Below are 21,572 nucleotides of genomic sequence, written 5' to 3' on the forward strand. Positions count from 1 at the left end.
TTGGAACCCCCTTTCAGGTAGTTGAAAGTAGCTATCGGATCCCCCCTCATTCTTCTCTTCTGCAGACTAAACAATCCCAGTTCTCTCAGCCTCTCCTCATAAGTCATGATACATAAATAGTGCCACGTAGCTTCAATTGAGCATCTTCCAAAGATACAGATGGTGGTGGGTCCCTGCTGATGTTTGTTATGTTGTGGTCCAACCCTGCCTCCTGTCCTGTGTCATGGAGTGTAACTACCACTTCCCCAAATCTGAAGTAGCAGCAAGTAACAAGGGAAAAGCTATCAAGCTTTGCTGGACCTTCACTGCATGCATAAATCTTGGACTAGATGCTCAGCTAATGTAAAGAGGCATAGCTCCATTGCAGTCAATAGAGGCTTCCCAGTTTCCACCAGCTGAGAATCTGGCCACTGGATTCCGCTTGGAAAGAACAAACCATGAACAACAGACACAGGAAAAATAGTGACTGCAGGCACCTTTACGTGATTTCTGTTGTATGGAACATGTAGTAATAGTGAGAGAAACTTGCGTTAGCTTGGGGATAGAACACAAGTTCTGTATTCAAAATGGGGGATGTCCCTTGTACTGAGGGACTACGGAGAAACAGGAGGGCCCACGCTGGGGATTGAGGCAACTGAAGAAAGGTTGGGCTTCTCTAGAACTAGTGAATTAACTTCTTCTTTTCTTTGTATTTGTAGCTGATTTTGGATTTGCCCGGTACCTGCAAAGCAACATGATGGCAGCAACGCTGTGTGGCTCCCCTATGTACATGGTGAGTGCACTCTGCTTATGTATCTTTTTGTGTCAAACCGCTGTATCGTGTAGGCTAGCAAAAAGCAGGCCCTTCCTGACATGTGGAACCTGCAATGGTTATTTAGATTATACCAGGGGTCAGCAACCTTTCAGAAATGCTGTGCCAAGTCTTCAGTTATTCACTCTGATTTAAGGTTTCGCGTGCCAGTAATAATTTTAACATTTTTAGAAGGTCTCTTTCTATAAGTCTATAATACAGAACTAAACTATTGTTGTATGTAAAGTAAATAAGATTTTTAAAATGTTTAAGAAGCTTCATTTAAAATTAAATTAAAATGCAGAGCCCACCAGACCAGAGACCAGGACCTGGGCAGTGTGAGTGCCACTGAAAATCAGCCTGAGTACCGCCTTCGCCACCCGTGCCATAGGTTGCCTAACCCGGGATTATACCATTCAAAGTGCTGTGCAACCCTTAAGCCTAGTTCTTCCTTTCCTCCTAGAACTCCCCCCAAGACCTGGATTTTGTGTTCTTAAAGCTGGTGTTGTAAGTGGAAACCCTAATGGGAGACTGATAAAGATTCTCCGAGCGGCAAGATGGCAAACATCTATGCTGCTGTGCTGACATCTGCCTTTCAGGCAACCGTTGGTAAACAATAATAGGCTATTGATTGACCCCACTCAGAAATTGCCTCTTCCAGATAGGAACCAGGGCCCTTCAGCTAAGGCGTTGGGACCTAAAATCCAGAGTTATCCCTTGGCTGCAGGCGGAGTAACAAACATGCAGACTCAGAATAGGAATGACATTGCAGCCATAAGGCCTTTTCCAAGGTGCTACCTTGATAAAGGGCCTCTTGGACAAAGTGTCTTCTCTTCCATTTCTCTCTGTTCCTAGTGTTGAGAGACAGTGGCCCTCTGTTTGTAATTCAGCCAGCCCGTTGTGTACCTGGTCTATATCTTGATTGGGTTATATGGATACATTTTTTTTCTGGTGTGATACATGAACATAGAATCATAGAAATGCGGGTCTGGAAGGGTCCTTGAGAAGTCATCAAGTCCAGCCCTCGGCACTGTGGCAGGGCCAAGTAAACTTAGACCATCTCTGACAGGTGTTCATCCAACCTGCTTTTAAAAATCCCTTGATGATGGGGATTCCTCAACCTTGGTAGCCTATTCCAGGGCTAGCTACTCTTACAGTTAGAAAGTTTAATCATTTGTTTCAGTATTTTTCCAGAGTATCGAAGTTAGGCTGACTGGTCTGTAATTCCGTGTGTCCTCTTCGTTCTCCCTTTTTAAAGACAGGTACTATGTTTGCCCAGCCCCAGTCTTGTGAGACCTCACCCATCATCCTTGAGTTCCTAAAGATAATTGCTAATGGTTCTGAGATTGCTTCAGCTAGGTCCTTAAGTACCCTCGGATGAATTTAGTCAGGCCCTGCCAACTTGAATATATCTAACTTATCTAAATATTCTTTAACCTGTTCTTTCCCTTTTCGGGCTTGGATTCCTTCCCCCTTGTTGTTAATATTAATTGTGCTGAGTAATTGTTACCATTAACCTTTTTAGAGAAGACTGTAGCAAAATAGGCATTAAACACCTCAGGATTCTTTGTCATCGGTTATTAGCTCTGTTTCCTGCCCCCCAAGTAGAGGACCTATACTTTCCTTCATCTTTCTCTGGCTCCTGATGTATTGGAAGAATCTGTTTTTATGTCCCTTGGTAGGAGTAATTCATTTTGTGCCTTAGTCTATCTGATCTTGTTCCTACATGCATGTACTATTTGTTTATTTCTTCTTAGCAATTTGTCCATGTTTTCACTTTTTTGTCAGATTCCTTTTTTTATGTTTCAGGTCATTAAAGATCTCCTGATGGAGCCGTATTGCCTCTTACGATTCTTTCTATCTTTCCTTAGTGTCAGGATAGTTTGCAGTGCCTTTAACATTGTCTCCTTGAGAAACTGCCAGCTCTCCTGAACTCCTTTTTCTTTTAGATGTTCTTCCCACAGGATATTTCCTACCAGTTTTTTGAGTTTGTCAAAGTTTGCTTTGTCCTTTTATTCTGCCGATCTCTCTCCTTCCTTTCCTTGGAATCGTGAAATCTATCATTTCATATATCAGAGGGGTAGCCGTGTTAGTCTGGATCTATAAAAGCAGCAGAGAATCCTGTGGCACCTTATAGACTAACAGACGTTTTGGAGCGTGAGCTTTCGTGGGTGAATACCCACTTATTCACCCACGAAAGCTCACGCTCCAAAACGTCTGTTAGTCTATAAGGTGCCACAGGATTCTCTGCTATCATTTCATAATCACTTTCACCCAAATTGCCTTCCACCAGCGTACTTGTTATCAATTCCTCCCTGGTAGTCAGAATCATGTCTAAAATGGCTGTTCCTCCGGTTAGTTCCTTCACTTTTCAGAACAAAAAGTTGTGGCCAATACATTCCATGAACTTACTGGAAATTTTGTGTTTTGTCGTATTACTTTTCCAACAGATGACTAGGTAGTTAAGTCTCTCATTACTACCAGATCTTGTGTTTTGGATATTTGTTATTCTAGAAATGCCTCATTTGTCTTCTCCTCTTGATTTGGTAGTTCATAGTAGATCCATACTGTGCCGGCTCTTCTGTCTTTTACCCTATTGTCTTTACCAAGAGACTCTCAATGATCTGCCTCTTGCCACTTTCTGGGCCTCAGAACAAATATATATTCTTGATGTATACTGAAACACCTCTTCCCTTTTTATACCCTGCCTGCCCTTTCTGATCAAATATCTCCCTCTATACAAGTATTTCAGTCGGGAAACTTATCCCACCAAGTCCTGTGATGCCAGTTAAGTCATTATTAGTACATAAGTCCAATTCTTCCAGTTCTTCCTGTTTGTTCCCTATACATTTGTGTATAGACATCTCCTCGTTGTCAGTAAGAGTTGTGCCCCATTAGTAGAGGGATACAGTGGGACTGATGGAAGAATTGTAGCCTACAAATCTTGATTAGAAACCTCTCCTACATCAGGTTGAGCTTCAGAGCAGGCTACTGAGATAGAAGGTGACACCTGCTTTCAAACAAAGGAGACCTTGCTAATATGTGTTTACAGCACGCTCCAGAGGAGGTTGTAGGATAGCAGAGAGGCTTGTGACTAGTTAAGAATTTAGGGCTATGTTAGGAAGCTGGCACGATGCCTGCACCTCACTGCTTTCCAAATCACCCTCGCTGTTGTCACAAGCACTAAAATTAAACTCCAAACTAGAGAGATTTCGGGTTATAAATATCTGGTCCCATCTCTCAAGGAGAGAGGTGAATTCTCAGCTTTCCATAAGTGACCTGAACAATATACCCCTACAGTCTTTAAACCTGCTGCTGAATATATTTCACAGCCTAACCTAATTCTAAAACAATGGCTGTAAATGGAGTCTGCCTGTCTTCTCTTGCGATCCACATCTACTTCGTGCCTTGGTCAAGCCAATTGCCTGAAGGATATTTGCTCAGATTGCAACCAGACATGCAAAAAAAAAAACAAAAAACCACCCCACCCACAACCCATAGCGATGAAATGTAAAGTGGTAAGTGCTTGTTCGTGTGCATGGAGTCAACTGGTATAAAATAACCTCAGTGTCTCACTCACACCAGGGCACCAAAATAAAAAATGACCAAACCAGGCCTTCGATCTTGTCTGTGTGACTGCTCTGCAAGATGGGTGTGTTTTGATTAACTGAAAAATCAATGCTCTTCCATTAATTCAGACTGGGGTTTTCAAAGGTGAGATGGAGAATTAGACCTGGTCTGCACTCCAAAGGTAGGTTGGTTTAACTAAGTCGCTCAGGGCCATGTGATGTAGTGAAGCCGAGCTAAGCTCATTGGTGACACCGCTAGGTCGAGGGAAGAATTATTCTGCTGACTTAGTTTCTGCCTCTGGGAGAGGTGGGTTTACTACAGGGATAGAAAAACCCCTTCCGTCATTGTAGTGTCTCTGGTGCAGCTGGGCCGCTGCTGTGGTTTTTATCATAGATGTTGCCTGAGATGGCCAACTCTCATTGAATTTCAATGTGGTTTAAGTGGCTGCTTTCCTTAAGCTCCTTTTAAGCCTCCCAGCCTGAGCCTTCAACCTGGCACAGGACTTGGCTGCATAACACAGTGGCCTTTATCTCCACTGTGGTTAAAACTGTATCTGTCGGTGCAAACCAAAGCAAGCCTGACTTCCTCTCGCTTTATTGTTGAAGCCAGTTGTTTGCTGACGTATGTACATAAGGGTGATGTAACCTCTTTCCTCTTGAGAAACTTTCCTGAACTATTTTTGTTGATGCTTTTTCTTTTACATTCTCTTGAAAGTAGATCAGATATCTGGCTCACTTTTAAAGTGAGAGGGACTATTTTTTTGTAAGTACTCTGGGAATTCCTTTTGGGTTTAAAAAGTTCCATGTTCTTGATTTAAAGGTGATTTTTTGGGGGGGAGGGAGGTGTGTGGATGTGTTAAGTTCTGAGTAAAATGTGTTCTGATTTCTGGGAGGCATTCAGGGGTTTACTCTCCTGCTATTGTGGGTACCCATGTGTGCATGGTGTGTGACAGATAGCAGGGGTGGCCTCCGCATTCCCTATCCACGTGTCCTCATGCGTGCACATAGCCAACCCTGTTTTCTTGCCTTGCCACAGTGGGAGGAATGCTGTGTCAGTGTGAGAGTGCAGCAAAGGGGGCTGTGTGTCTGACCCTTCGCGAAATCTGTGTCCTCACTCAGAATGGTTCTGAGCATCCATGTCTGCCATTGACAACTGTTTGCTTGACTCTGTTTGTTTGGTGCTGAGGCAGAGTTAAGTAGCTCTTGTCCGTGCGTTGTTCAGAGTGGGGTGTTTTTGTTTTTTCCCCTCTCCTCCCGATGCCACCCTCAATCCAAATGGAACAAATCTGTTCTTGGCCTTTGCTTGTGACATAGCTAGAAAACTGATCCCCTTTCAGTCCTGTCTCCTGTGAGCATTAGAGGAAGTCTCTTTTATAAACATAGGTTTTAAGCTAGACTGTCCTTCTCCCACCTTCACCTCCACACAGATCCAGAGGCACACTGCATTCTGAGCTATTGATCATTCTGAATCTATGCTAGCTTTAGCTTCTGGTGCAAACATGCAGTGAGGAGTGGTGTGCATTTTGTTCTAGACCACAGAGGTTGTGGGGAAGCAAGGTGGGGACTGACCTCTTTTTGGATAAACACATGGGCCTGCTTTTGAACTCAAGTCCCATCCACTGACATGACTGCTGCCCCATGTCACAGCTGCCTGCTTGCATTAGCCTCTCAAGAAATCCATGGAGCGGGAAGGGCTGAGTTACTTGTACCAACTTGATCCTTTGTTTATCATGGCTATAACTGGTAAAGTTGGGACATGAACTGGAGAGTGTGTGTGCAGTTGCTTTGTTTTAGAAGGGATGCCTGTACTGTTCTAAAGGGACTTCTTTGTTTGCAAGTTGGTTTAGTAGAGATCGCAATGCCTGAGAAGGGGATGCACTGTTTTGCCTACAATGCATCAGGCAAAAGTTAAGCGGGCAGTGCCGAAAGTAAAACCATGCCTCCAGTAACCAGATTAGTGTTATGAAACTGCCTCCTTGCTAATATGAACACAGCACTTTAAAGCAGGTGAAAAAATCTTTAATCCCTTTTCTTTTGTGGAATCTTGGCTTGGTGCTTTTTAAAAAAAAATTAGAGGCTTCTGTTTCTCTGGTAGCTGCCAAGAAAAGAGCCAAGTCTTTTTAAACAAAACTTTACTCTCTCTCCATGCAGGCCCCAGAAGTCATTATGTCCCAACACTATGATGCTAAAGCTGACCTTTGGAGTATAGGCACCATCATTTACCAGTGTCTGACAGGAAAGGCGCCCTTCCAGGTGAGTGGCTCTATGGCTATTAATGCTTAATGAGTTTCTTGCTGTATTTCATCCATTTCACCCACGCCAGGGGTCACATGCAATACTGAGCCCGAAGAACCCAGTCTCCAGTCAAGTCAGCCTGTCTGTCTGTCCATCCCACAGAGCGAGATAAGCTCCTTAGTTCTCAGGTCAATGGGATGCTCCCGTCTTTTTCAATGCTGCAAATATGGGTGGAGGCTGATGCTTCTTCTCCAGAGTCTGTCTCAGGGCAGCAGCAGAATTATATCCCCATCTGTGTGTGTTCTTATGAAAGGCCATCTTTTCAGAAGGTTGTCTTGGACCCTGAAAGCAACAATGTCCACAGCAGCTTGTTTTAAAACCATTTTCCCTTTATGACCGTTCACAGGGAATAATATGTTTTGTGTTGGGCTTGAGGGTGTAGGGACAATAAGAAAGATCAACTAATCGGAAGGAAAATATTATGGCTGATTGGTATGACTCTGGTGTGAAATGGTGCATTGTAGCTGAAATAGCCTGGCTTCTGGAGTAGAGTAGGAAGGTCTTTTTGGAGAAGTCTTCTGTGTAAATATTGGTGTTTTTCAAGGCCAGAAATGGACCATTATGATCTAGTCTGACCGTTTGCATCTAATCTAGGCCTTAGAAGTCCACCTAACATGCCCATAACTTCTGGTTAAACTAAAGCCTATCTTTAAGAAAGACACCTATGCTTGATTTAAAGATGTCAAGCGATGAAGAATCTAGCACATCCCTAGGTGAATTGTACCAGTAGTTAATTACCCACACTGTTCACCTTGTTTCTATTCTGAATGTATCTAACTTCAGCTATCAGTGTTCTCCTCCCAAGCACCAGTTGCTCACATATGGTCATACTCACCTTATTTTGTTCCTCCTATGCTAAACTGCGAGGGTCCATGGTTTCCTCCACCTATCTGTTGAACGCCCCAAATCCTCCTGTTCCATACCCCTTTCCATGGCGTTCGTATAACCTTAAAACCTTTCTCTAGCATGATCGCTGTCTTTCTAGCAAGGGGAGCACTGACAAGGGACTTCCTTTTGGAGCCTATCCATCCAAGTTGATGGGTGCATTGGCAGAGTGATGTGCAATTTGCTTCCTACTTTTCAGAGGATATTTCTACACTCCAGTGTGTGTAGGCATAGCCCCAGAGTGCACAGAAATATGGTATGTACTCAGTCCCTACCTCTGTGGTCAGACTATTTTTAGCAAGATCTGCCTACATGCACGGAAACTGCACCTCCCAACTGCAGTGTAGACCTACCCAGAGGCTCAGTGTGTGGGCTCCCCTCTCTTTTTAACCCAGGAAGCAAGATGCCAAGAATCAACCAGAGTTTTCTGCGTATTAATACAGAGTGACGTGGGAACACCTGACATGAAAACTTCAGTTCGTCTCCTCAGATATGAATTAATCTGAAGTCTTTTCTGGCTAAATTTTGAAACCCTGATCACTGTTGCAGCGACCATTGAAATCTGATTCTCCTCCCCGCCTCCAAATCCGTCCTAATGACTGACTTACTGAAAATGAAGATAACTAGAAGAAAATTCTGCAGTGACATAAGCCCAGCTTTATGAGCTGCTGGGTTGTCTCTGGTTTAGATTCAGAGCTTTCATAGTTTAAAGTGAAATCTCGAATATTTATGAAGCTGTGTAACAGGGAAGGATAAGGTGATATACAAGCCTGTTAGAAATCTTACAGGAAGGAGTGGTTGGGTCTGGCAGTAAACTGAGGCTTTTATTTTGGTGTGGTCTCAGTGCTGAGGGGATATATTCCTTTCTAGATACCAGGGTTATTTTTTCATCTCAGTTTAGGGATCTTCTCTGACGATACTTTCTGGTCTGCCCACCTTGCTCTGTAACGAAAGTGATCCTTCATCTTCCCTGCGTGTGTAATTTTTGGTTTTACAGTATCTCCTATGGTCTGCGTGAAATTTTTGACTGTTTCATAGTTGCTGGTTACATTTTCTTGTTCTCGGTCTCAACAGCTTTGTTTAATGGGGAAGGGGGAAGAAATAACTGTTAGGAGAAAAGAACAGGAAGATTGTGTGTGTATTTAAAATAAAGCTGTGTGTATATATACACACACAGCTTTGACTCACACATAAATGAGCTCCTTGCCCACTATTAAAGTCAGGGCCGGCTTTAGGCCGATTTGGCCGATTCCGGGGAATCGGGCCCCGTGCCTAAGAGGGCCCCACGCCTTAAGCATCTTTTTAATTTTTTTTACTTACCCCGATCCCCGGCTGCGGTCTGCTCCGGGGTCTTCAATGGTCCTGCTCCTTTGAGCGAAGCGCCGGTGGGAGTGCGGTGCGGCCCCACTCTCCCAGCTAGAGCTCCATCTGGGGCGCCGGGGCTTGCCACGCTCCAGCTGGGGCTCCAGCCAGAAGAGCGGGGCGGCCGGGCTAGCTGCGCTCCGGCTGGGGCTCCAGCCAGGAGAGCGGGGTGGCGGGGCTTTGCCACTCTCCGGCTGGGGCTCCAGCCGGGAGAGCGGGGTGGCGGGGCTTTGCCGCTCTCCAGCTGGAGCCCCAGCCGGGAGAGCGGGGCCGCAGGGCTTTGCTGCGCTCTGGCTGAGAGAGCGGGGCCGCGGGGCTTTGCTGCGCTCCGGCTGAGAGAGCGGGGCCGCGGGACTTTGCTGCGGTCCGGCTGGGAGAGCGTGGCAAGCCCGGCTCTCCTGTCTGGAGCTCCAGCCAGAGCGCGGCAAGCCCCGCAACCCCGACTGGAGCTCTGGGCCCTTTAAATAGCCCCCAGAGCCCTGGGGCAGTGAGGGGCTCCAGAGGCTATTTAAAGGGCCCGGGGCTCCAGCTGCCTCTGCCAGGGTCCTTTAAATAGCCACCGGAGCCCTGCCTCCCCCATGCATTCCCCAGCACTCCCGCGGCTATTTAAAAGGTCCGGGGTGAGGTAGAAGGGGGTTTAGGGGGTACTTAAAGGGCTGGGGTTCCAGCTGCCTCTGCTGCACCCCCTGACCTGCCCACACCAGTCCGGCCCCCCCTGCCTGCAGCCAGCTCTGCACCCCGTGGCCACATCCAGCCCCTGCCAAACCCCCTGTCCTATCTCCAGCCACACACCCCTGCAGCCCTGCCCAAAGCCAGCCAGCCCCCCACACACTGCTGCCCACACCAGCCCTGCACACCCTGCCCAGCCCGCACCCCCTGCCCTGTCTCCAATCAACCCCTGCTGCACCCCACTGCCTGAAGCCAGCCAGTCCCGCACTCCTCTGTCTCCAGCTCTGCAAACCCCTCCTGCACACCCCTGCGGCCCTACCTGAAGCCAGCCCGCCCTACACCCCTTGCCCTGCCTGCAGCCAGACCCTACCTCCAGTCAGCCCCTGCCCTGCCTCCAGCCAGCCCCATGTCCACTGCTGCCCTGCAGTTTCCAGGGCAGTAACCCTGCACACCTGCTTCAATGAGGCGGGCAGGGAGCAGCTGGGACCAACACATGTGCACACCCCCAGGGGTGGCGGGGACCCACACATGTGAAACRGCGGTCATTAATAGCCAATCAACAGCATATATGATGCAATGTATACAATATCTAATTTTATTATTCATATAGTTATGGAAAGTAAATAATACATGAAAGAAATGAGAGGCTTTTTTTTCCACTTTTTTTTTTTTAAGTTATCCCCGCCAGGGCCCCACCGAAAATGTTCGAATTGGGCCCCGCACTTCCTAAAGCCGGCCCGGATTAAAGTATCTCAAAGCTCCACATAAACTACTGATTTAAATTCCCCTGACTTTGTGGACCAAAGCAGGCATTGTAGGCATTCTGTGCTCACATGCAACCTTGGGACAGCTGACTTCTTTGAAAAGCCTGAGGTATGACCATTATTATTATTCAGTGACCTTTTTAACTATGTGGAAATTTTCCTTGACGATATTCTTTTGAGAAAATTGTCATGGAAAATATGTTTCCCAGCCTGCTGTACTCAACTCTGCCAGCCTGGGGCTGGGGCTGGAGCTCTGGGTAGGGGGAAGGGCAGAGTCCAAGCTCTTCCTATTGTTCTGCCGTCTTTCTTATGTGAAGATGAGGCAGCCCCACAGTGCTGTGTGATCAACGATCTGGGCAGCTTGCATAGGGAGATAAGGGGTCACATAACGCCTTGGCATGAGAAGAGTGACTTCAGAAGATCTTGATTGTAATGAGTGTTTATCTTTAGTGGGTACATGTTGCACATCTGTCTTGATTTCCTTGCCTCTGTCTTTTGGGAGTTGTGCTTTGGCAACAAAATACTGAGCCCTGTTTTGTTACTACAGTAACCATTACGAATCTGTTTGATCTGGGAAAAAGGAAAGCCCAGTCCAGATGGTCCTCTGAGTATGTGTGTGTGTTGAGATCGTGTGTTTACGCTTAAGGCAGAGGTTACCAACCGCTTTTCCTGGGTTGTAAGTTCTAGGCAAATGAAGCCTGCCCGTTGGCAGATGCTGGGAGAGTTAGTTAAATGTTAAAGGAGTTTGTCCTCATTTGCACCAGTGGAGGCTTTGCAAGAGGTGCTGCAACAGCTAAAGGTCTTGGAGTCGATTATAATCAATTGTGCAAAGAGGCTGGGAGAGTGGGGGGTGCATGGAATGCAAACGTTGGTAGGTGCGGACTGGACAAAGCAGGGTTCAGTTTTGACATTTCTGAGCAGATTGCAGAACAGCAAAATTTGCACAGAGAGGGGAGGTGGCTAGCGTGCCCAGACTCACCTGGACAGATCAGCCAAGGAAAGAAGGTAAAGAGGCATCTGCACCCCTCCAGCACTCATAAAGGTGCCTGCTTTCTGCTGTCCATCGGAGACCTCTTAGGGTGTGCCTTGAGTGCAGCTTGACATAACCCAGATGCAGAACAGAGACACTCTGACTGGATGAGCCTGTTAGTCCAGTGTCCTTCCTCTGGCAATGGCCAGTGCCTGATGTTTCAGAGGAATGCAACCCCCTCTTCCTGTCCCAAACCTGGCTGGGTCCAGTGTGGGATGGTGGCTGCCCCTCAGCAGTGATCCGTTTCCTGTTGATTTTGCTGTCTCAGAGAGCAAGGTCCCTTTGCATTTCACCTTCTGGGTGGAAGTTTGTTTGTCAGCTAAGGTAGCTTATTTAGCCAGTGCCAGGGAAGGAGGACACTTGCACGTCTGGTTAAGATTTTATTAGATTCCTCAAGCCGAGCCAGAGAGTGACTGACTGCCATTTCCCCCAGTGCAATGGAATACGGGATCCTTCGCATCCCACTTCTGCCTGCCTGCTTTTCACCTGTTAGGAGCATCCATTGCTACATCTGGAGGGGCTCGCAGGTGTGCTGTACACGCAGAAGCTTATCCTCAGCAAGAAGATGAGGCTTTAAATGTACAATAGACTTCAAGGGACTTGGGTGGATGGATAAGGTGTTAGCACATCTGGAAAGACTGGGTCCAACTGCCTTGCTTTTCTGCTAGGGAAATGTAACGTGCCAAATCAAGGCAGAAGAGAGTGGGTGGGTTTTCTTCTTCTTTATTGTAGAAATGAAAATGAACAGCAGCCAGGTCAGCTGAGCCAACTTCTCTGACTTCACCATTCATCTCCCCACCCAACACACACACCACGTCTGATTGTCAGACCTGGACAGTTGGTAGCATGACTGTCCAAGCTGTCCCAAGGAGCTGTGTCCGTTAAACATGTCCATAAACAAAACAAGAAGCCTGCCAGATGGGTGAGATTAAGAGGATGCATAAGCCCTATTGGCACATTTGCTGAGCATTGTATTAATGTTGAATTGTTAATAGGCCTGGCCTAACAAATGAGGTGACCGGCGAGAGTTGTGGCTTTTCTGCCTTATATGACTGAGGGCTTGCACTTTGTGTTCCCTGCTCTTGCTGTTTTATTTGTGTGTGTTACAGCAACATCTAGAAATTCCAGCAGAGATCAGAGCCCTTTTGTGCTGCGCCCCGGACAAATACATAGACACAGTCTCTCCCTAAAGACCTTACAGACCAAATAGGCAAGGCAGACTGGGAGGAGGGGAGAACAGGCACAGAGTGGAAGAGATTTGCTTAGAGACATGGCCGGTCATCGACGGAGCTAGGAATAGAATCCCAGACTCCTGAGTCCCAGTCCAGTTGCTTGTCTGTTAGACTGGAGATGGAGCTCGAACCAGGCACAAGAGTTAAAAATCACTCGATTCCTTATGGTGTTGATTTATTTGTAAGACTTGGTCAGGTCATAAAGTCTTGATTTAATTTTTCAGAGGAGCAAGTACCACTGATGTTCGATGTTCCTGGGAGTTCCTGGTGCAGAGCACCTCTAAAAATCAGGGTGCAGTTTTGTGTGTTTGTAGGGAGGTTTAAGGTTTGTGATGCAACTCTTTTAAAGCTTTCAGTAGTACCATCTGCATCCAGCTGATGTAAGATCTTTCCAGGGGAGCCCAGTACCTGGCTATTCATTGTGCCAGGTATTGTCAAGAATTCTCTGTGTAACAGTGGAATGTGCCTATGACAGAGAGAGAGAGAAGTGTCAGAGAATGGCAGTAATTCAAACACTTAAGTGCTGGTCTGCCAGCTCTGAAAGAGTTAGTGTGTGTGTGTGTGTATGTTCTCGTCCCAGCTAGCTGCTAGATGAAAAATTAATTTCCAAGCCTGATGCACTGAGCCTGCTGTGCTATTCTTTCTCAGTTAATTCTCCAAGATAAGTACTAGGATTGTGTGCCATTTATAACAACCATAAGGAATTTACACTGTGAAATGAGCCTTCAGTGCAACTGATGAAGGTTTTTAGACCTGGAACTTAAACAAGACTTTTGTTTGGAAAGCAGGCTGGTTTTATAGCCCCAAACTGAGTTAGCCAGAGCCAGTCCTGTATTGTTAGGGATGAGAAATTCCTTTTCTAAACTTGCTGCTGGTTTCTGCAGGATCTGGGGGAACTGTGCAGATTTAAATGCACACCAGAAGCAGCAGGTTGTGGCTAGTCAGCTAGGGGAAGAGAGTGAGAATGACGCTGTAGGCTGGTGCTTAGCATGCTCACGTAGGCTGTGGGAGATACAAATTCAAGTACCTGTGCCAGTGACTGACTATTTATACACAGTAGAACAGGAGAGATTGAGACCTGCTGAAATGTAGGAGACCCAAGTTGAGATCTCTTCTCCATTGAATTGAACCTGGGGCTAAAGGTGATCTGCCTGCTTCCCTCCCCCAGTGTTTTGTGAATCTAGTCCTCCCTGGTTTTTATCAAGGTGCCTGAAATCCAAACAAAATGGGTTAGTCGAAATGAAAGGTTCAGACTCTTATTTTTTTAACTTTTGAGTTCGTCACGACTTTTTGGTTTTGGTTTGACCTGAAACGGAACTTATTTTCAGTTTTTAGACTTGCCAGCAAATGGAAACAGCCATTATTTGCCCAGCTGTAGACGTCTGAGTGCTCCCAACAGGGTGCAGCCTTGATGAGCACTGCCTGTGCAGCCAGATGGTTATTGTAGGTCTAGCCTTAGGCCACGTCTAGACTACACGCCGTATCGGCGCGTTAAAATCAATTGCTCTGGGATTGATATATCCCGTCTAATCTAGACGGGATATATCGATCCCTGAGCGCGCTTATATCGATTCCGGAACTCCACCAACCCCAACGGAGTTCCGGAATCGACATGGCGAGCCGTGGACATCGATCCCGCGCGGTGAAGACGGGTGAGTAAATCGATTTTAGATATTCGACTTCAGCTAAGTTATTCACGTAGCTGAAATTGCGTATCTAAAATCGATTTTATCCCATAGTGTAGACCAGCCCTTAGCTTACTCCTAGGAGTGGGGCTGGATGGCTCAGTTGCTTAGTAATGGGGTTACACTAAGATGAAGGCCTGTCTGGGCCCATTAGTGATCGGAAGTGTTATCTGAGGGGGTTTGGTGGCCAGTGTGAACTGGGTTTGGTAGTGTCAGTCCATTTCCCAGCAGATACATGGTTACATCGTAGTTACCAATGCTGCAGTAAGGACCCTCTTGGGCAGCTTCAGCTAAGAGACCAAGGTTTAGTTGGGCAGGGATTAAACCACCCTTCCACTTCTAGATGTGCTGCCTTCAGAACAGGTGAGAAGTACATTGCTAAGCTAGTGTGGGGGAAACTTGCAGTAAAACCTGTTCAGAAAATAAATGCAAGACTCCCTTCTCCAAACCTATCCGTCCAAACTTTTCATAATCCCTAAACTGCCTTTTTACATTTTAAAACGGGGGAGTTGTGTTAAAAGGTTTTATTTGTGCTCAGAAAACATGCTCCCAATTAACTTACACTTTTTAAAGACGTGCTCCTTTGATACACTGCAGCTGTTACTTCTAGGAAACTTCTGACAAAATGTTTGTTTGAAATAGATCAGAGATTCATTGTATGTCTAAAACAATTGAGCTGTTGAACCAGGGAGTGAATAAAGAAGACAGCCAATCCTTGTATCTCTTGCTGACATGAATAAGCACTTAGTCTGATCACTGTGGAACTGTATTCCTACTTGTAGGGTTCTTTGTGTGCGTATGCCCATAGCACTGCTGCCAGCCTCTCTGTGCCATGTGTGCCATGTGTCTTGTTTGAAATTGGACGAGCAATAGATGCGAATTGCAGAGCGGGATCCATGTGGGGAAGGGTTAAAAAAAAATGCAGATTTATACTGAAGTAAATCAGGTTAGACTGCCAGGCTTGGGAACACTGTGACATGGATTGTCTTCTGCGAAGCGACCACCTCTGCTGAACAGGGGGTTGCTTAACATTTTTGTGAAACTGGAAAACTGAGCATATCGCTGTGCTCCAGTTTTGTCCTACTTCTTTCCATGAAATAACGAAGGATAGGCTGCTGCAGAAAGGAAGTCTAGGATAGCTTTCTTGTTCCACTGAAGGAGAAGCTCCATTTCCCTTTAGGAAGCTGTGTGTGTGCATGAGCGCATGTGTGAGCTTAGAAACAATAGCTTTGTCACGAACTCTGATCAGCTGAAGTTTTGCAGCCCCCTAAGGGCTAGAAGTTAACTTATCTCCCATTGGCTTCACTCAGCTTTCGATTTGTCCCAGTAGCTGTCGTTAGCTGAGTTTTCACCTTCAGGTGCTGTTTGAAACAGGGGCGGCATGATGTGAAGTGCTGGCTAAACACAATGGCAAAACAACCATGCAACTGCTTGTCCGGCCTCTAAGCGTGCTGCAGCAGTGACCATTCACACCTGTCCATGGTCCGGTTTGTCTGCATTGCTCCCGCTGGTTCCTTAAGCATCTTAGTTGACCTAAAATGCTTGCAGTGCAGAAATGGAACTGGATGGGTGGAAGGGCTCAAGGTCTTTTGGTAAATCTGCCTGGTTCTCTGCTGATATCCAGGGTCAGGACAAACCGCCTGTGACCTCCCAGTGCCTCCCACCTTTTGCAAACAGTGCATCCTGCAGCAGTGATCGGGCCAGGGCATGACTCTTTCCCTTCTCTCTTCCCCGTTCCCCCTCGCCTCCATGTCTGTGGTTTGCATGCCAGCCAGCCCCCACTGCGTTCCATTAGAGACCATTGGTCTAGGCTGAAAGCTTCTGCACACTACGAGCGCTCTTGGGGCAATTTACAGGTCCTGTGTTATTTAGTTCATAAAAAAAACACAAGCGGACAGCATGAGGAAGCTGTATGGGACTGCTTATTTCCTGGAGACTTTATTTTTAACGTTGGACGCTAACCTCTCGTAGTGGGTCGCTTTATTTTTTTTAATTCTTGTCTCTCCTAGAATTTGATTTCTTTATGATCATGACCAGAAACTGTCTCCCATCAGTGATAACAGCTGGAGCTTGAGAACTGCTAGCAAAAGACTCTAGGATCTGGTTGTCTTGAAGTTTCCCTGTTTCTCAAGAGAACTGGAGTTCTCCACTGTTGCTTTCACGTCAACAATCTCCCCTGCCCCCTTTTTTAAGACCCTGAAGCACTAATCCACATTCTCTGCAGGAGCTGCCATTCATCATGTGGGACTTCTGGCGTCTGCAATTATGTAGCCTCGTGGGAGAGGCTATTAGGGCAGCTTAGAACTGAGCTGCAGAACTCATGGAAATGAAGCTGAGCCTTCAGGAAAGGAGAGGAAAATAGAATCAGGTCAGGGACAAAATACAGGAGGCTGAAATACTATATTTTCAGTCCGCGCCGCAGTCTGGGTATTGCAATCTGTAGGGTCTCCTGAAATCGAAACTGCTTTCAGTGCTAGTTCAGCAGGAGGAAAGCAACTGCAGGATACTTCAAAGCAATTGTGAAAGAGGTTAAAATCATAATAATTCGCCTCCCTGTGTTATTGCAGGCTGCTCTAGACACATTTTCTTTCTTCTCCATAGGCCAGCAGCCCTCAAGATCTTCGTCTCTTCTATGAGAAAAACAAGATGCTGATGCCCAAGTAAGAATTCTTCCAGCATTACTATTTTTTTCCACTTGCTTACTCTGTTTGTATTTACACCTGTCCTCTTGTGCCATCAGCTCATCATGTTGGGGATATGACTTAAATGTTTGGCCACCTGCCTCTACATTCCTTAACCAGCAGCAATGTGGTCCAGAGAGTGTCAGGCTGCTGCTAGATTGCCCGAATTGGCGCTGTCTCCTCCACATACACCCATTTCGCTGCTGCATGCACTCTAGAACGTGCTTGTTATGGAAGCTGCCCTGATGAATAGAGGCTTTTTGCAAGTGATTTCCAAGGGCCTTGTTCCCTGTGTGCAAGTTGGCCTTCCCCTGTCAGGTACTACCTCCAGAGTTCAAGAGCAGCCATGGTTTTCCCCCTTGCAAGCTCTTCCCTAACACAGCATCCAATACTGCAGGCTCTTCCAGCAGCACCAGTCCTGTAACACACTCACTGCATGTAGGTTACATACCCAGTTTCCCACGTGCCAGGAAATCCACTTCCCCAGCCTGTAGCCCTTTCAGAGGGAAACTCAGAAGTGGGTGAGTGCCCCTGGCATGTGGAAATTGTTCCAATTCCCAGGGTGTGTGTCAGGAGAGCAGCACTTTCATCCCGGAGTGGTATGAACTCGCTGCTGGAATAATGAAGTTGCTGATTCAGAGCGCTTTTTTTGTTTTAAAAATGAGTGGGAGCTTTTATTTTGATGCTGTGCTCTTAAATGAGAGCTATGCTGTCTCCTCTAGAAACCTCCCTCAGTCTTTCTAGAGATGGACTTAAATCCACACTCCAGATCCTCTGAACCTTGGGAAGATCAAGGATGACATTTAACTGAGATGGGGGACAAAAGAAAAGTGACTGCCCATAAACTGTCCAGTGGGACCTGACGTCATACCCCAAGCTGCTACACAGAATTGGTGCAGAGGGTGTATAGTTTAATAGTGTATATAACTTTGTAGGGCATGAGTTTGTTGTGTCAGGGTGCGTATGGTTAGCTTATCTCTTAAAGCTGCCACAAAGGGTAGTGTATTGGGAAGTCAAGAAATCAAAGCTTTATAAATCCAGAACGATGGCCAACATGCGTGAATTTCTTAGTTTCGCTTTCTTTTCTTGTGATGAAAATGATGTTTGTGATCAAAGCGTTGAACCTCGTGAGCCCTGCCCCCTCCTTGTGCTTGGAGCCCAAGGGATCATGGGAGTCAGAACAGCCTTATGGTGGGAGGAGCCCATGGCAGAAAGTGAAGCAGATGCGCCCTCCCGCTCACCCCTAAAAGTAAATCCATGTTCCCCTATGAGTCTGTACACTTTTAATGGCTGGGAAATATAATCGCTTCCAGGAAAAGCCTTTTTCCACCAGTAGGGCCATTCTTTCCTGGCAGCATTGTGAATTGCTGAGCGCTCGGAGGGAGGCAGTCGGTGATTAAAAATGAAACCGGGTAATGATACAGTGAGAGACAGAGGTTGGCCATCCTTATTTATCAGCGCTGCATTTGAATTAACAAGGCCCTGCGAAAAAACAGACTCTCAGTCTCCCTTGTGTTACTGTTTTTCTTCCAACTCATGGATTTTGGAGAGTGTCTTCATAATGTGTGCCACAGTCTGTGCCATTTCTTGAGTAAACCTGGATAAAACAGCCTTCTCAGCCTGGCTAGTGAAACCCAAAACCACCCAAGAGCCCTCGCCCTCATCTGCCTGGGCAGTGCCAGGCTCTGGTTACATTCTCCTCGGGGCTAATCAGCCGGGCACACCTGTTCCCCACCCACTGGCATAGTCACCAGAGAAGAAATGTAGTTTGGCTGGGGCAGGGGAGAGGGGGGGAGAAGGCTCATTAAACTCTCAGTAGAAATCTCTGTTCCTCACGAGCTGACATGACTGCGGATGGGTAAAATGCCACTCTGGGGCGGTAAGCTCGCACCAGGCGCAGCAAGCCAGACGGCCTCGTTATTTTATTGTAATTTAGTACTGGTCAAAATAACTAACATTCATCACCTGGATTTGCACAGGGAGTTAACAAGCTCTGGGTGGGGTATGGGTATGTTTTTATTGTTCATATTGAATAGCTTGGCCTAGGCCTTGGGGAAACAATGCTGTAGGGTAGCCAAGCTTGTAACTTCTGAGAGGCAGGGCATAAGGCAGCAGAGGGGATAGCCACACGTGGAGCGGGGAGGGTGGTGATTCCCAAGGGGAGGAGCCATGCCACCCTGACTCTGATCCAGCTAGCACACTGAGAATGGAGCGTAGCCGCAGCAGGGCAAGTGGGGCACGTGCCTAACATCCTGAACAGGTATGTACTTGGGGCAGCAGCTAGCCCTTCGTGCCACTGCAGCTACGGTCTATTTTTAGCCCACTTCCTCTATCAGAGCTAGCATGGGCATGTCTCCTCCAGCTTGTTATGCTCTCAGCTCAAAGTGTGCATGCATTCTGCCATCTGACCTTAGGCATTGCACTTAACCTGCCTGATTTTTTTGACTGTAAAACTGCAAAAAAGCTGAATCTTGCTAGAAAAAGGAAGCTGTGTTTTAGAGGAGCTATTTCTGTTACCCATCGTGTGTGCAATGGATAAATAAATCACCACCACAGTACTCGGGAACTGCAGTCCATAAGCACTGGCGTATCGTCCAGGACAACTCGCAAAGCTATGGTTCTTGGGCTACTTCTATCGTGTGTTTCTAGGGATACCACTTTCTGACAACTACTTGGAACACCACATCCTCTTGGCTGCGACCACGTGTAGCCTCAGTTTAATATTAGGGTCTGTCTATGCTGCCGTTGTGGGCTGTGATTGCAGCTCGTGTAGACGTACCTGAGCTAGCTGAATATAGCTATGTTGGGTCAAGGAGCTGTGAAGTCATGGCTTTTACTGCAAGCTTTGCAAGCCTACCCAGGATTCAGGGTAACTACTCGTGGGACTAGCCTGTGCTGAAGTTCTCTCTGCTGCAGCTTTGCTGGTCTGGGACCTGTGCTGGCTACCTTAAAATTAGATCAGTTATGCCTACATCTTTTGCAATCATACCCTGGGATTGCAGCATAAACATATCCTTAGATGCATCCTCTCTGGGGGTCCAGATACCCTCCCCTGGGTAATGTTTTGTGCCTGGGAGAGATTGCAAAACACTTCCTTCTGCACAAACAAGGCTGGTGTGATGCTTGCAAAGACTGTGTTCTAGGAATTGCTGGGTCCGAATTCCTCTGTGAGAGAGGCCCAGGGCTTTGCAGAAAAAATAACTGACTAGTTTCAAAGTCTTCCTAAATAGATCTTGCCTTTACAGCTTCTGTTTCACTCTTGCCTGAGCAAGACAGCATTAATGCTCGCCAGCACTCTCCCCTCTGGCCCCAGCTGCTCTCCTTTCACTTTGTTTTCATTCATATCTACGCCGGGGAGGGAGAAGGTGGAACTAATGCAGAATTGCCAGATGGGTAAATAGGTATCTGCTCCCCCGTCAAAGTTAAGCTTGTTTCCTGCCTGTCGTGTGGGGGGGTCAACCCTGCTCTGCGGAGGTGGGCCGGAGCAAGCTGTGTGTTGCACGACAGTGGTTGGCTGTGGGCTCTGTGCAGTTACAATCCCTGTGCAGATGGCGCATGGTATTACCTTAGCTGACCCCCATGAAGGGAGGGAGGGGAGGCTGTAAGACTGCAGGGATGGTGCTCTGCCCAGCCGTGATAAATGGAGCCAATGCTGACAGAGCCTAGATCTGGTATCTCATTTGGAGAGCTATGCTCTCTCTGGGGGCAGGTCTCAGCCATTATTCCCCAGCACTGGCCTTCCTAGTCGCCGAGGGAAATCAACAACGCTCTATCCACTCACGCAAAAGCTGAATTACCTGTTCCCCTCCCTAATACATACAGTGATTCTGTGCCCCTCATGGTGTGGCTGTGTATCAACAACTTGGCCCCAGGCATCTAAGCTCAGCTCCCACCACCTTGGGGGGTAGCAGGGGTCGATTGATTTGCTTCTGTGTGCTGTGATTGCCCTTAAAAAAACGGACACAACACACCTCCCCCCTCCCCGGGCATTTGCTTTTATCCCACTTTTCTTTTTACATACTGTGGGGAAATACTGCATTAATTTTAACTCCTTGTGGGTGGCAAAGGGCCAGATTTTGGGGCACCCACTGTAAATACTGTTGAATAGGTAATTTTTTTAAAGGGCGGATGCTGGTCTTATTTAAACTGTCTGTCTTTTAACATAAAAATGTAATGAAATCAGTAGTAAATTGGTAATGCTGATCTCCAGGAACCATTGTGGATTTTAATAGGAAGCTTCCATCGAATAAAGTGCTCCCTCTTGGTGAGCTGTTTCATTTACTCTGTGATACATGTCGTACATGAAATAGAAACCACTGAGAACCCAATCAGATCACTATAAAATCATTCTCAAAAGCAAAGCTCTGCAGATGCTCATGGAGGTCTTTTAAACGTAGAGTAGCCAGAGCTTTAACACTAGCAAAACAGGGATTTGGGCATGAGAGCCACTGGGACAAAAATAGTGGTTTCCTCATTCAGTTCCTCTGCAATGGACATGCATTCTGTTTCTAGCCTAGCAGGTGCAAGGTGGTGATTCTAGTTTGCATTCACTCATATTTAAGAGCTGTTAAAGGTGTCTCTAAGTTTTAACTTTTGTTTTGAACTCTCTA

At 46.7% G+C, this 21,572-nt stretch overlaps 1 protein-coding gene across 3 annotated transcripts in view; it reads left to right on the plus strand.

Moving 5' to 3' along the window:
* The window catches only part of ULK1 (unc-51 like autophagy activating kinase 1), a 106,811-nt gene that overhangs the window by 36,244 nt on the left and 48,995 nt on the right, over positions 1-21,572 (plus strand). For 2 of the 3 annotated variants that reach the window (XM_032805985.2, XM_032805986.2), the window contains exons 7-9: positions 699-772; positions 6,511-6,612; positions 16,883-16,941. In XM_032805985.2, coding sequence (XP_032661876.1) covers positions 699-772; positions 6,511-6,612; positions 16,883-16,941 — 235 coding nt within the window. Of the gene's footprint in view, positions 1-698; positions 773-1,311; positions 1,400-6,510; positions 6,613-16,882; positions 16,942-21,572 lie in introns of those variants that run through there. The other variant, XM_032805987.2, reaches the window with a different exon arrangement.

This window comes from Chelonoidis abingdonii, chromosome 22 (assembly GCF_003597395.2).
Source record: "Chelonoidis abingdonii isolate Lonesome George chromosome 22, CheloAbing_2.0, whole genome shotgun sequence".
NCBI classification, from domain to species: domain Eukaryota; kingdom Metazoa; phylum Chordata; order Testudines; family Testudinidae; genus Chelonoidis; species Chelonoidis abingdonii.